This window comes from Neopsephotus bourkii, unplaced genomic scaffold, assembly GCF_033783945.1.
Source record: "Neopsephotus bourkii isolate Nb327-2 ecotype Australia unplaced genomic scaffold, CSIRO-AGI_Nbou_v1 NB_1279, whole genome shotgun sequence".
In the NCBI taxonomy this organism is placed as follows: domain Eukaryota; kingdom Metazoa; phylum Chordata; class Aves; order Psittaciformes; family Psittacidae; genus Neopsephotus; species Neopsephotus bourkii.
This window is the reverse complement of record NW_026901764.1, coordinates 3,078,948-3,095,308: the sequence shown is the minus strand read 5'-3', so window position 1 is coordinate 3,095,308 and position 16,361 is coordinate 3,078,948. Positions and strand designations below refer to the sequence as shown.

Sequence of the window (16,361 nt, the reverse complement as noted above, 5' to 3'; positions counted from 1 at the left end):
CAGTATAACAGTAACATTATATAGTAAAATTCTTCATAAATTTTTGAATTTATATATATATTTAAACAGTGTATCAGTTTGGGTGGTTTCAATATATTGTTGAAATATTTACATTTTGATATCATCTGGATCCAAAAAAAATCCCGGATAAATATGTATGCCTTAATCCAGTTGGAAACTTAAATCTCTCTCTTGATTGACAGGTGAGCACTGTATCGGTACTTTTCCTAGGAAGTTCACCACCTGCAGGTAAGTCTTAGGTTAGAGCCTTTGCCTTATTAAGAAAGCAGGCTACCTGTGCATGGTGCAACACAGTGGAGTACACATCCTCCACACGCCTGTCAAATTGCAGTGTCCCAGAAAACAGTTTGTTGTTTGGAATAAGGAGGTGGACTGTATTTCTTGGTCCCAGTATTCTTTTTCCAACTCGGCAAAATAGGCATGCTGTCCTGTTTGCAGAGTCCTTTTTCTGATTTCTGCCGAGCTTTAATTTCTTTGCAGAGGCAACGTTTTTTCTCAATCATATCCAGCATGGTATGGTCCCCTTGCAACCACTGCATACACGTCACCTACAGGGTGGGAGGGAAGGTGTGAGAAAGAAAATAAGGGGGAATAAAAGAAGAAATAAAGCATACAAATAACTATTTGGTCATAAACTGAATATGTTGCTTTTTTTGCAAAGTTAACATTACTTTTATTTAAAACACTAATTTGTTTGATGAACAGAAAAATCTTTATGCCAACAACAGAAACAAAGTCAGTCTTCATTTCTAACTTCTACTTTATGAAAAAAATGAGTAATAAAAGGTCCCCTTTTTAACTTCTCCAGGGCACTGAAAGCTAACTAGCACTGGTTGGATGTTAAATGATGGAATAGATCTTAAAAAGGCACATGGATCTTAACAACATCCTTAAGTTGTGGAAATAAAAAATTCTATATGCTGAGACCCGTGTTTTATATTGCTTTGAAAGCCAATCTGTCACATTAGAAGTATGGTGTTAACACTTCTGAGTACCAAGCTAAATATACTCTGTATTTAATTTTTTTAAAATGATTTAATGAACTCCATGCAAATTATATAGATTAGCCTATCCTATCCTGTGGTGATATTTCATTAACTAGAAGTCACCAAGAGTTTAGAAACACCCTGTTTTCTTGCATCTAGAGCACTTGAAAACATGATCCTGATCCAAAAAAGGAGGTTAGAATACATTTAGTCATAAGTACATGTGAGTATTTACATGTAAGTACATGTCACAGCCCTGCTGAAGCCTCAGAATGTGGCTTCATTTGAGTTCATTGGGGTGCTCACATGACTGAAAACGTATGTGCCTTCAAAGGCTTTTGATTGGAACCGAAATTGCTAATACTAAACTATCCTGAAAGGGCTCTTTGTGTTTGGACTCCACACTGTGTACCAGCAAATCAGAAAACTTCCTTTCAACACTTACTTTGCAAATCTGAAGTGATGCCTTGAGTCTCCCAACATTTATTTTCCACATTAGTCATAAACTAAGGATTTATGTGTAAGTAAACACACGCCATACATTTGCAGGGGCTGTCCAAGTACATCACTGGTCTTGTCATGAAAATGAACATGTAATACTTTGGCAGCATTTTGCAATTCAGGAAGGAAATGTATGTTTATTAAGAGTGTTTGAGTACATTTAATAATGCATATGCCTTTCATTCACAAATCTTAGAATGCCAAGCATGGACACACACCAGGTTCCTAGAACTAGGGACTGGTTTTCTTAGAAGCCAGCATAGAATCTTTCATTGATTTTGGTAGTTTTTGTGGCCAGCTTGAAGCTTATTTAGAATTTATTGATAAATAGATAGAGGACATGTTCAGATTCATAGCAGGAAGCATAGCAAAAGGAATAAACATGAGCAAGCCCACCAGAAAAAGTGACAATAAATTATGTACTCAAACAGAAAAATAAACAGAATAAAGACATATGCATAGTTTTTTCAAGTACCTCTGTAAAAAACATTTTAAGGGGTGACACAGGATAAATGAATTTCAGATAGAATCACTTTTTTTATACTGAAGCAAAATCATCTTACCTTATATGTTAGTACTTTGAGTAAAACAAGTTTAAACCACAATATGAATTTTGTTCTTGAATACTCTTAGGAATTTAATGGGCTTTGAGCAACCTGCTCTAGTGGAAGGTGTCCATGCCTATGGTAGTTGGGTTGGAATTAGATGACCTTTAAGGTCCCTTCCAACCCCAACCATTCTGTGATTCTGTGATTCTGTAATTCTATGATTTAGAAATACACAGGTAATGTATTGGTAACATGTCCTTGTGAAGGCCTGAGCTAAAAGTCTTCTGGAAGCCTGCTGTGCCTGCTCTTCCTAATCACATCCTTATTTTTCATTTCAGGAGCTATCTAACTTTGACTGTGATGCAGGCAGGTATGAGGCATGTCATCTGCCATGGCTGTGAGACTTTCTCTTCTTGGGTGCCCAGGCCTGGTCCAAAACTCACCAACTCATCCAGAAATACTCCTCCCCACCCCTGGCTTGACTTCACAGGTCTTAGGATGAGGCTCTGCCTGAAGCAGATTCCCTGCCACTCATCAGTGACAGATTAGTACTTACGCAGCAGTGTCTTCATTTTGGCTGGGTCCTCCTATGTGGGGCAGGACAGGGACACAGTCCACACACGATTCACTACGCAAAATATTCACAACACACAGTTGCACACCAGCTTCTTGGGCTGGAATTGATGACAACGGTGCTTGAGTAAGGGTTTCTCTTCTAGGCATTGGGAAATACCTTCTCTTTCATAACTCATCATGTAAGTAAACAGAGTATGTGCCAATAGCAAATCCTTACAGTACACTTTGTATTAGTCACCGTGCATCACAAGCACCATGCAGCACGTGAGGGTGTTACATCCACATCACCCCACTCTTGCTGCTGTACTACACTCAGTGACGTTGCCAGCAGTGTCTTCTGGTAGCTAATCTCCTTCATGGGTTTTTGACATGCTAAACTCTAAAATACCAGTTGCAAAGTCCCAAAGATTGAAATAGTGTTGCAGAATGTATCAGTTACACAGACACTTCACCATCCCCTGTAAAATAGCCCCTAAAATAAACCCAAGTGTAGGCAGCTCCAGAAGCCTTTTTTTATACTGGCCACTGCATATTGTGTTGCAGCTAGTCATTCAAGTATTATGGACAGTTTGAGGGTTTCCACTTTCCCAGACAACAATTTTCAAGACCACTTGTTATTTTTGTTTTTGGTTAAGTCTTTCACATCAGCATCTTCTTAGGTGTACTGTCCACATGGTAACTTCCTCTGCTGTAACTGCATTCAGGTAATGGTATGTGCAGCATGAACGTGCAGAACTGATATGGGCAAAGTCATTTGCTAAAATAGACTAACTGAACACACACGATGTTGAAAGGCTTGGGGAAAAATTGCTGAAAAGTGAGAACAAATGTTGAAGGATTTTACTGGATGGTTTTGCCTAGTTCCAGCGTTAATGTGCAACAAAATAAAAATACACTGAATGAGGGTGAGCGCCTCTTGAAGGTGCAAGACAGACGTAAGAGGAAATCACCAGCTTGTAGATGAACGAACTACAGAGATGACAATAACCATGTTGCTAATACAAAATCTGAAAAAGTGTTAACTAAATTTTCAGTGTGTCCTAGAGAAATTACAGGTGCTAAGGCTCATGAGGCAGCAGTCAACCAGCTGTTTAATCACATCAGTAACCCTCAATGACTTCATTAGTAGGGCTACTGAGGTGTTTAAAGCTGATGTGTTTAACACTGTGGATTTAGGCCTAATCCTTCTTGTGACTAAACTGATGGTGCTCACACTTGGTTTCATTGCTATTTTTTTTCATATTCTCTCTCCTTTCTGGCTTCAGCCTGTTCCTCTGGTCATGCATGAGGTTGTTAATATCCCTGCTATATCATAACAAGGGATTTGTTCAGTGCAAGAGGCACAAAAAATGATTACTTAATTTATGGAAAAAAAAGTAGAGCGCTCATAACATTATACAGCTATATAGCTCTTCTGTTCCTGAAAGAAATTCCCACAGAACATGTGGAACAGTAGTGCAGCATTTCAGAGCTTGGCTGCAGATGCGGATGGTAGGCAGACAGGCACAAAATGCACCAGCGCTGGAGGTAAACAGCTGAGGAGACACAGTGAGGAGAAGCAAAGTTGGTTTTCACCAAAGAGTCTTGGCTCAAAGCCTGTTCTTTCTGAAAAGGGAAGAAACAGCCAGCAGCTAACGTTAGGATGGTATGGAGGGATTGCTTGGAGATTCCAGGATGTGTATCAGGTACTGCGTCACATAATCTCCTCTGAATTATAAAATTTGCTGATTGTACATCAATTTTTGTCTTGATGGAATTTTTAGTCATTAAATTATAGGGGCAAGAGGAAAATTTTGTTTGTTTTTCCTTCAAAATCATGCAGAGCAAGAAAGTGAAGGAAAACACCAAAGGCCTGTAAGTTTGGACATTCACTAGGAGGTGCTAGAGGTAAGCTCAAACCCTTGCTCCTAAGCAGACAGCAAAAGCTAGTGATAACTTGGTGCATAGAAACCCTACAGGAACAGAGAGTGGTTGGATAAATTCTCTCACCTGAATGATACTTAGCACAAATGTAAATGAGGATGTCTTACAAGGTCCTGGTAAACACACAAACCCTTTGATTATTCATTATGCTCTAGGACTTGTTGTTTGGGTTTCTTTAAATCTTCTTTAAAGCAAATGCTTGACCCAAACTTAGGAGGTAAGAAACTTCTTCCACTATGCTAAACTGAATTCCCCTATACAGTTTTAATCACCAGCTTTCTTGAAGGCGTTAGAATAAACCAATCTATGTTGCCACCTTATTTTTATTATCTACCCTTATTTTTCTAGTATTTTTATTCCAAAACATCAAAAGTGAATTTTCTTAAGATCTGTTATGTACTCTAAGGTTCTGTGTTTGCAGTGCCGTGGAACAAGAAGTAATATTACAAAACCATCCTAGAACTAAGAAAAAACAACAACTTCACACTTCCTCAGAACAGTGGAAAATGTTTTGTCTAAGAAAACCTTTCTAAGTAAAGAAAGATCACTTCTGGTGAGTGCTTTAATGCTTTGTGAAGATCTGAGCAACAAACTAGACAAACTATCTCCCTTTTCTGGAAAGTGTAACCAGTATATTTTTGTGTGTAGGTAACTCCAGTAACTGTGGGCCTGCCTTAATTTCTTCTTACCTAACAGGACTTGAGTTATTCCAGAAAGATTAGCAGCAGTCCTGATGGTTTACAAATAGATAACAGGTAGATAATGTCTCTAAGCCAGAGCACAGAATTCTCTTGGAGCAGAGGTTTGACAGACAGATCATCTACAGTTCAACTGTTTTTAGAGGTCAGGACATGAATCCAGAGGTAAGTACACACTGTATCCACCTGAATTTACTGGAAAAAAAGCTCAGAATCCCAAGGAAAACTCAAAACAGGCTTTGGGGAACAGTCAATGACTCATGCTGCCAGAAATCCCCTGGTGTCAAAGCAGATTATTTCTGTCTTCCCTACAGGCTCTGCCCTGGCCCTGAGCACCCCCAGCACTGCGGGTGGAACAATGCTGGTGCAGCTCCAATCCACGCTGGAGCCATGGCAGCCTGCACCAGCTAATTCACAAAAGTGCTCAAAATATGGGTGTTTAAAGGAAGAAAAATGAATGTAAATGGACATAGTTCTTTCCCTGTTCTTCACTAAGCAAGATAGTTTGGTCTGGTGAAGAGAGTAATAGTTACAGATGGAAAAAGAGACACAAAAATACTCTCCAGTAATACCATTAAGCAGCTACTGACAGATACAGCTACTGTACACCTGCTAGCTGTGGTCATCAGGGGTAGGAAACAATCTTTTTGGTGGTGAATATTCACAATATGAGGCAAACTTCCTGGCCCTTCAGAAAATGGACTTTTATGATAGCAGCACCAGGCAAAGTGCATCCCTAGAGTGCATAAGCAGGTCTGTGTACTGAACACATGTATGCTACTGGAAAACATACGTCAATGTCTGTAAGTTATACACAAACCAAATGATCCCACATAGCACAGTCTTTTCAAATGAAAAACATGAGGGGTGTGAAAAGAAAAATCTGGGGGCTGGACTGAAAATATAGAGTGAAAAATCCTCAGTGCTGGCCTGGGACTCTTTTTCTTAGGTGTGGTAAGTTTTACCTGTTCATGTGTGACATAAGTATCTACATAAATACATAGATAATGCTCTAACCTAGATCACATAACTCTTGGAGCAGAGGCTTGACAGGCAGAACATCTACAGTTCAATTGTTCTTAAAGGACAGGACATCAGGTCAGACGTATGTGCTACATAAGTCTCACTCATATCCCTGGTCTCAAACTGAGCCCTGCAAAACCTCAGTCACAAGCCGCGGGCAGTGGGCAGGAAGGTGCCCTGAGCTACTGCCTGTGCTGGGATGACAGAAACACAAATGCTAGGAGTGCTTCTGCTCCTCCAAAGTCAGGCCACACTGGAGAAGCCTAGGTAGGGCAAAATCATGCTAATTCCCAGTGCTGAGGGGCATTTCAGGAAGCCGATCATTGAAAGGTGCACTGTAATTTTTCACACGAGTGCATGTGAAAATATGTGGCGATAAAAATTCTGTAAAGGAGAAATATTTGAAATATTGTAGGCTATTACTAGTCACAAAGCTAAAAAATGCTGCCCATTTTCATAAATTTTTGAAGAAGCTTTTCTAACATTTAAACTGACCACGTGGTGTTTCATTCTCTGGACAATTCTGTGAGGGGGGTTTGTTTGTGCTATATAAACTCTTATGACATAAAAAATATTTTCCACTAAGATTTACATAAGGGCTTCAGACAACACCATATCGCATTCACATGTTTCTCTTCATGACATCTCAGCTGGTTAGTTCTTGGTTTGTCTATTTTCAATGCTGCTGATTTGTCTGAGGTGAAATCGGAAGCTCTGGGCAGTAAGGGAGCCCCACAATTCAGTGCTGCTTCCTAATAATATTTTCCTAGTACTATAGGCTCCCACTAACTGTGCTGCAATTGCAGAGGTTATGGGCTGAGGAAGAGGATGATCTTTTCTGGCCCTTGTGAGCATCTTCCTCTTCTGCTGAATGGGCAGAGGGTCTAACTCTTCATTTACAGGAAGGACTGGGAAAATCACATCACACATATGTGATGGGGGATGTCATCTATAAATACCCTTTTCTTTGTGATAACTGCGTATCAGATAGAATGAAAGCCTAACAGCTGATGTGAGGCTATAACAAAGTGATCTGAAATCAACACAAAATATACTGAAATAAAAAAATATCAGCAACATTTGGAGGAAAGAATTAGAAATGTCTCCTGGATCTGTAAAGAAAGTGATCTCTAACAGTTCAACCTGTGTCCAGTGCTACACATCATTCAGCAGAGCCAAGTATGCTAGTTTGTTTTGGCAGGCTACAGCAAGTGAAGAAGAAAGGCTTTCTGAAAGCCACTTACCATCCTCTGGGAGGAAAAGGTACTCCCTCCCTCTTGCCTGTTCTCAGACAGAAGTTTCCAAACTCCTTTTCCCACTTAAACTTGTGACGGCACTTTTTCTGGTGCAGATGGGTCCCAGCCATGTGGCTGGGTAATTCCACTCAGCAGGGTGGGAAATCCCACTCCTAGAAGGCGGTCATGTGCCAGGGCACAAGTAGTGGAGGGCTATGTTAAGTAGCAACAGTTACTTCACGATCTGCTATCTGATACTTCTAGCTTGACGTGGAGGTCCTCTTTAGCACACGTTCCCAAAATGGGAGTTGTCCAAGGCTGGAGTTGAGCCAGAATGAGGTTTCACAGAATCTGAGCAGTGAGATCCTCGCCCATTTGAAGCCAACAGGAGCGTACTGGCTGACTTCACGGGTCCAGGAATTTGACTACAGTTTGTTCAAACAAACAGTTAAAAAAATAATAACCTCAAACAAATTAAAAACCCCTCAGAAGAGCACTTGGAAAATTATGCTGGACAACATTCCTTTTGCTAACCGTCAGCTATAACCATTGCACTAAAGTTGAATATTATTACCTTCAATGGCTGCAAAAGTCGGTGAGGGTAGAACTACAGGCTAAATCTGCAGTTGTTTCTTGCTCTATGACAGAAGTACTTTGGAATAATATTGACATGAAGGAGCGTAATTTGACTCACAACAAACGTGACAGTCATTCATGTAGCTTTGTACTGCTAACCCGTTCTCCTGTTACTGGTAAATTCAAAACAACAATTGATTATTAATACAAAAGTGATTAACAGGAACTGTATGTTCAGGAACACGCAGGATGTGCAATGTGAGCTGTGAAAGCAGACACCATCCATGCAATTTGCAGTGCATGGTAATGCTCCCTGGGGCCACTGGATAACGCAGCTGAAAAAGTGCCTCTAGAAGTGCCTGAGGTGCTCTCTAGAAGGTGTCCCATGGTGCCAGCAACTGCATTAGAATGATCTTGTGCATTCATGTACTTGCATCACAAGCACACACAAGGTGCTAAGCGCTCACAAACTACCCTTTGTGGACTTTCACAAATTCTTCACTGCAAAGGACAAGAGTAACATCTCGTTTTCCCTTTAAGCACTCAGGAAAGAATTCCTCCAGCACATTGTTCTTAATTTTGACAAAACAGTTGAGTGGGAAGAAGCAATTTGTAATCTTACCCTGTATGTTTAACATTAAAAAAAATTCACTGACACTTGCTATTCCAGCTTCTGAACCTGTATATGCATGGCATTTTAGGGCTATTGTGATGTTTTGATTTACAATATTCTAAATTTCTAAACTTCTGGAAATACGTTTCTTACATACTATAGGAAAAAATGGAAGAGAGTCCCTGTAAAAGCTGCTCTACCACTTAACATAGTAACATGATGAAGTACTGTGAGAAAATTCTGGACACCTTTTTCAAACACAGGCCTCACTAGAGGACTTACTACATTGTCTTGTGCTCTATGGCCTGACTAATCCACCGCTTACAAACAACTGACAAGAATCTTTGCAACTCCAGGAATTCTTGAAGATTCAAGATTATGAGCAATTAATACTTCTCCTAAAATTATATTAGCAAATTGTTAGTAAACCTTCAGCACCTCTGATTCCAGACTTGTAGTTTCATGATTCATTGCTTCCAATTACTAAATGTCACAGTTACTTTATACAGAACCAACCCTGTACGTACTCCTATGCCTGAGTTTTCCAGTAACCCCTGGACTATTGCTGATGCTATCAATAATGCAAACTTTAAATGATAAATTCACCATCCCAATTTCCACCTTCATACTGGCAATACGTCTATCTACAGATCTTCCCTGACCTTGCATTATTAGCTTATTTGGAAACATGTATTTTTCTCATCTAAGCTTTTCTTTTTTTTAACACCAACTTGTCTGAAATGTACCGCTTGATCTACTGTTAGTTAACACGTCCTGTAAGTGCTAGCACACTTGAAATAAGAGCCTGTAAAGTAACTCATATGAGGGACATGGTGTAAAGTTGTCTCATGCATCTCATTTACACAGTGGATCATCACAAAGTGCATTCCTAGTGAGATCACTCATGAAAAATCAAAGCTTAATCTATGCCTTTGCTAAGCAATAAATGCAGAACTCAGGCAACCCACCATGATACATCCTGTCATTTACTGTAAGATAGAATGGAAAATTCAATATTATATTAGGTCAATCAAGGATGGACAAAGGACAGAATACTCTGCTGGAGTTCAGTGATGCAGAGATCTCCTGTGAACTGTATTTTTCAGTACAGCACCTGCAGGGCAATGCTCTAATGTCCTAGATTTCCTTGAGAGGTTACTAACCCTTTCTCTCCACCTCTTCTGCTTGCTGGACGTTCTGCTCTGTTGCTTGTGTGCCTTAACTGCTCATGAGCCAGGCTTAAAACAGCAGGATAGTTTGTGGCAGTGACCTCAATGACCACTGCAGCTGGCCCTGCCTATGACAGAGTAACCACATCCACAATACAACACACCTGTGATTAGTGCTTTTTACAGGTTTGAAAACCTGCCAGATCTCAAATCCTATACTGAGATGAACAGCCTGTCCCCCTTTAAGATATGCATGGAACACTAAGAGCTGCTGGTGGGCAAGATCCTTTCCTCCTCTGAATCCAGCCCCTACAGACTGCAAAAGCTCACATGTACAAGGCAGCTGAGGGCAGCAGGATGCATGGTCTCGATATTGCTTGTGGTCACCCATCAGAGGCCACGAAGGACCCAGAAACTAAATATGCAAGAATGAAAATGAGTGGAACCAAGACCAAGACTTTGGAAGAACTAAGAACTGTGAAAAAGTGGACATTGAGGCCAATCCTAAAATCACAAAAATGTGATATTGGGACACTACAAATTCCATTGGTTTTCCAATTTTATTGGACCTCATTTTTCCCAAGCTAAAAAAACACACATGAGCTTCAGCATCCTTTCTATTAAAGTTAGTATTAGAACTCAAGATTTAACTAACCTTTATTGCTGGAATGGCTGAAGAACCTCACCACACTAGTTTGCCAGCAAAGCCCCTGAGTCTATATTTCTCTAGCATTTTCAATAAAATGGTCACAAAAATAATTTTAAAATTAAAAAAGATAAAATTATCCATTTAATCACTGAAACAACTAATGCCTTTGTTTCCACTGGTTTTCTATTAGGTGATATAAATACATAAATATCTCTGGTACAGACAGGGAAGTTGCTTTGAGAAGTTTTGGAATATATTCTTACATTTCTCCTTTTCTGATGGTAAAATTCAGTCAATGAGAATTTTCTTAGATTTAATTAATTATTCTACTGATTATGTGGGGGGACATTTAGCAAAACTTGACTGAGAACAACACTGAATGTACAGAGATGATTGTATTATTGTAGGTGGTCACAGCTTTCTTTTCAAGGCTTCATAAACCCATGATTGACAGAGATCTCCATTTATGATTAATTTCTAACTCCAAATTAAAATGCAGCTTAATTAACAGTTACTAGAGGTAGAAACTGTACCTAGAGTTTTTAAGCAATCCAAACATGTAAGAGCCTGCCTTAGTATGAGATACCACATCTGCTCTACCCTCAGAGCAACATCATGCAATTTCATTTATATCAGGAATTACTAAACAATATGGTACCTAAATCTAATATAGACACGCTGAATTTCCTGACATGCTGAATAGCTGAGATACAGGAAAGAAACTAACATTTGCATCCGCCTGTTTGAGAAAATGGCATTCACTGGGTGCAGCACTTCCCTGCACCTTGTTCCTGCTGTTCTGTTTAGAAGGCAATTCCAAAAGGATGGCATTGGCTGATACAGTCTCTGACACTGAATTGGCATTAACCCATTGAGAAGACTGCAACACACTAAACCACAAGCACAGGTCTGCCGAAACAGGGCTTTGCTTGCAGCCCCCCCCACAGGGAGTGAGTGGGCAAACTCAGATCTCTAGAGCAAGGAGGAAATTTAACTACCTATCTTAAAAGGAACAGCTAATGACAATACATAGTGAACAAAGTGTTAACCTATGTATACACATCATCTTAATGTAAGCAAACAAACTGTCAACCAGCAAAAGAACGCTGTTTGATTATGTTTGTGTTTTAGCATTCGGCACAAGAATCAGGCAAGAGCCATGATCTGAACAATATTAAATTAAAAAATACATATTGCTGTGCCTTTTCTCATTTTTATTCTTTCCCATTGTGAATTATACAATTGTCATTATAAACCCCAAACAGTACATGTGCTTTTGCAGACTTAAAAAAAAAAGAGATGGGCCAACAAAACCCAAGAGTCCACTCATTGTCACTGACTTGCAAGGCTTGAGATCAGGCCCATAAACACCGAGGTCCATTAGTAGAATGTGTCCTTTCCCCATCCTATGTTTTGTTGAAGAAAAGCATTCCTTGGACAATCCAGTTACAGCTTATGAGTGAACTGGGAATTTGCCATTGACATGAGTGAGGTCAGAATTTAACCCTGTATCTTTAAATTAAACATTGAAGAGGATTTTCTATTATGCGACCTTAGCTGGGGTGAAGGCTCTTCCTAGCAGTGCCTCTGTCATCCTACAAGTTCCTTAGTATTTCCTGCATGAAGATCTGTCTTCTGAGATTTTCCTGAGTAACTGCTGCCACTCTGCTGCAGTAACTTACTACACACTGACACCGGTCCAGCTGGACAAGTTAGCACAATGATAATACTAACTGTAAAGGAAGCAAATTTATCACTCACAGGTCTCATAGAGAAACACATATGATTATCACTGAAGCTCCAATTCACTGAATAACAAACATGTGCTCAACTGAAAAATATGTATGTCATCCCCTTGATTTACAGAGATATTTTGCTATTTAAGATAAGCCAGTGCTTTGCTGCCTCAAGGCCTACATACAAGTTGTATGCTGATTAAAAATAATTTTACAGAGGACTAATAAATGAATGTTTTAATAACTGCCTAATCAATTGGCAATTATATGTTCCTATGGAATGCAAAGCATAAGAGTTCTGACAAATAGTGTCCACAGTGTTCCCATAAAATTGACTTATAAAGTATGGTATTTCCACCCTTTCCTAAGGCTCACCTGCACTGGAGAAACTTTTCTTTCTAGCCTAAGGCCCTTCTAATTCCAGTATTTATACATGCAAGACATTATAGATATATCTCACCCTTGATTTATTGCAAGTCCCACATGTGAACAGTCAGGATTTGCAGCATGGGATTCCAGCTGGTTAAGGGCATTTCTACACCTAGGAGCTTGACCAGCATAAGGCACATAGAACCAAAACTATAGAGTGAGGGCTGTTCCCAAACATTTTTCAACCTTTCAACCACAGAAAACTGCCACGAGAAACATGAGTATCTTTGCAATTTTGGATCTGTTCAAATCATCATTCTGAAGAACTGGAAACCTTAACAGTAGTAAAAATAATAATCTTTTAAAGTTCTCATTTAAAATACATGACATTTTTATTTTCATTGTTTAACAAGACGAAATGGGAAAAAAGTAGGTTATCAAAAGTGGGTGCTGGCATTCACACCTTTTTATAATTGGCATACACATAATGTTTATGAATAGCCACATATTTCTAGTGAAAGACTATGAACACACGTACATATACAGAGATATATAAACATACTATACATACATACATGGGTGAATATACATATTTATGTGCATACAGTATACAGACAAGATACTATACAGGTACAGTAAGTGCAATATACTGTATAAGGCTATACAAACACCAAAAGAGTCTGGTGGAATGGTGACAACCATGAGAACAAAGCTTGAATGGTTTGTAACGTAATGCAGATGGTGGGGAAAACCTTGCTGTTCCGTGCCATGTTTTATGCATCAGGCACACACAGTTCCAACTGAAACCTGGTACGATACATTCAGTTCATATACAAAAGAGGTAAGACAAGTGGGGGCACACGGAGGGGACAGAAATGCATATGAGCAGACTAGAAAGGTTGTTCTACCTAGAGTACAGAATGTTTGGTTCATTTACAGAGAATGCCTATATATAAACCCATGCTTCCATGAATTCATGCCATTTTTATTTCTATTTTTCCTTTAAATATTATAAAATTCTTGCCCTGAGTTAAACATAAATACACACAGAAGGGGGGGTGGGGGAAGGAAACTGCATGCTTGTGGGTTGCGGTTTTTTTAGGATCTTTTTAACCAAGGCACAATGTCTTCAATAGTGGTGGCAAGACCATCTGAAATAAACTTAGCAATCGCTATTGTTCTGGTACTGCATCCTTCTTAACGTGACTAAGCTAACTGTTTGCACACAAAAGTCTCAGAACAAGTTTTGAAGTGAATTTACAAGTTTTAGAAAACAATAAGTAAATTTATGACAAACACCTTAAAGAGAGATTCCCTGAAGAGGAAGGAATGCTACCAAATCAAATTCCTCTGTAGAAAACTTACGGATGTTTGGAATGAAACATTCTCACATAGATTACACTACATGTTTGTTTATTATTACTGCAAGTTGTTACTTATTTTTAGTATAAACATGGTCAATGCTGTAAGAGCAGCTAATAAGGAGCTGAAGAACATCCGTATCATTTTTAGTTTCTTGTTGTAGGCAGGACAGGACAGTGATCTCACTGATTCTGTGTTTTATGAGCTGCAAGAGTTACAGCTTAGGAACACTTGTTCAGTGATGCCGTAAGACTTCCAAGGCATGCACCTTCCCAGCTCATCAACTTGCAAAAATTTATCACTGGAAATATTAGTTATTTTTTTCTGTGTATGCCATGTTACATCCTACATACCTGTGCGTGACTCTCAAAAGAAAGGTCTGCGTCAAAGGACAAGCTTGGCTTTGCCGCATATCTGAACCCTCAGGCTCCAGAGGCACAGAGTTCCCACCGACTTCTGAACAACTTCCAGGGCTGTGGGGGCACCTCACCTTCCAGGGAGCAACCACCTGCATGGCGCTGCATCAGCTGTGGCATCTTTCCCCATCAACTTCTCTTTTGAGGTAAGACTGCTTTTTCAGTACTTTGTCCCAACACTATCAAAACCAGGTACAACATAACAACACCCTGCAACCGCAGACCCTGCAGATGAGATCTTCTCCTGCCTGTCCTACACCTTCTAAAGAAATTGTCACTCACAATCTGAGAAACAACTAGGTAAAGACAGTAAAAAAATATTGAGTGGCAAGTAAAACCCCTCATAAATACTGTACTTCAGTCTTTATCAGAATATTGCTGCATCTGAAAGGTTTCAACATCTTCTGTGAGGAAACTGGTCTCTTTCTGTACTCTGCTGGCAAGCTTACAAAACCAGTGCAAGAACAAGAAGAGATCAGAGTAAGGTAATGGAATATTCTTCCTCCCACTCTGTTCCATCACAGCTGAAATAGTGGCAGCCAGCCCAGTACTTGAGGGTGAGGAAAGGTATGAGGACAGACTCTAGATCTGGTGCTTAGAGACAGGTCACTCTGTTCCCATGTCTGATACACTCTTTGCAGCATTATTTTTCCTACGGCTCACCTGTTTTCACCCATCACTTCCTCTCCCTGACACGTCTTTTTTGTGCCTAAACCCCATGCTATTGAGCAGTATGGAGAAAGAGAGTCACTAAAGCCATGCTTGGGCCTTAGGACCTACCACAATAGCAGTGCATGCTCAGATCCACCTCTGCGTAAGCTTCCCCATGTGATGGATGAGAGGCCACTTTGGTGGTATGAGGGCTGCCAGGCATGCACTCTCTCATGTTCTTAAATCAGAGTGCTGGCAGTGTAGGACTCAGAAATGCAGTGACCTGCTTCTGCTGCATGATCAGCCCAGCTGAACGATAAAGAAAAGATGTTGGGACAGCAACAGAAGGGCTGTCTGCCAACAGAAGACAGCTTTGACACATTTGCTTCTCATGCCGATCAGTCAGGCGTGCCTTGGAGGTGAGGGATGATGGATGTAGCAATTCCATCCACTTCAAGGTTTGCATTTCCTTTTCTTCTTTTCTTTTTTAAGGAGCAAACTCTATTTGCAGTTTGAAAAATTTGAAACAGTTTGCACTGCTCTGGACCCATGCACTGATTATGTAAGACCAGATACAAGCTGAAACTCAACACAATGCAATGTGGAGCCTTCCCTAAAGCATTAAAATTCTTGTTGTTGCTCTCATCCAAATTGTTGACAGCATATTTAGCTGGGCTGACGACAGCAGAATTTTGCCTTCGCGTGTGCAAGAGATTTATCCTTGCTGGATAATAAACAACCCTGTGTAAAGTAATCCAACCACTCCCTCTCGTGGGCATGAGGCTCTGATGCACTTCATAAAGGCACAAAAGCGTACTTTGAAATCCATCTCAGATCTTCAGCAGTGCAAGCTCCTTAGGAGGCTGTGCGGCACCTCAGGGCACAGGTCGCACCCCGGCCCCTCTTTCTCGGTGGTGGCAGTCAGTGCGATGACCCACCCGTGACTTTCGTGAGCATTCTGCCTGAACAAGAAGGCAAAATCCTATGGCTTTTCAAATGCACTCAGGCCACATGCTCATCAAATCCAGACATCATCTCAAGGGAAATGCTGGCCCATGTCTCATCACTGAAGTGATTATGCTGGGTGTTTCTCTCTGTACCCCATAGCCTTTCCTCCCAGGTAGGACCCAGAGGAGTTTCCTACTCCCAGCTATTTGCAAAACCACAAAATCCAGTCTTATGTCTACATTCACTTGTTTTCACCTACACAGACACTAAAGGTTTCTCCACATGAGAGCCATCTGGGAGAGACTTCATTTGTAAAATGTTCCTAGTAAAATTTCCCTGGCTTTCCTGTTTTAGACATTCA

The 16,361-nt window shown here is 40.2% G+C and overlaps 1 protein-coding gene across 3 annotated transcripts in view; it reads right to left on the bottom strand.

The window, feature by feature from the left end:
- Positions 1-295: 295 nt before the first annotated feature.
- Positions 296-16,361, bottom strand: part of NYAP2 (neuronal tyrosine-phosphorylated phosphoinositide-3-kinase adaptor 2) — a 139,271-nt gene continuing 123,205 nt past the window's right edge. For all 3 annotated transcript variants that reach the window (XM_061365184.1, XM_061365185.1, XM_061365186.1), the window contains one exon: positions 296-569. In XM_061365184.1, the coding sequence (XP_061221168.1) occupies positions 342-569 (228 nt within the window). In that variant the 3' untranslated portion in view covers positions 296-341. The remainder of the gene's footprint in view (positions 570-16,361) is intronic.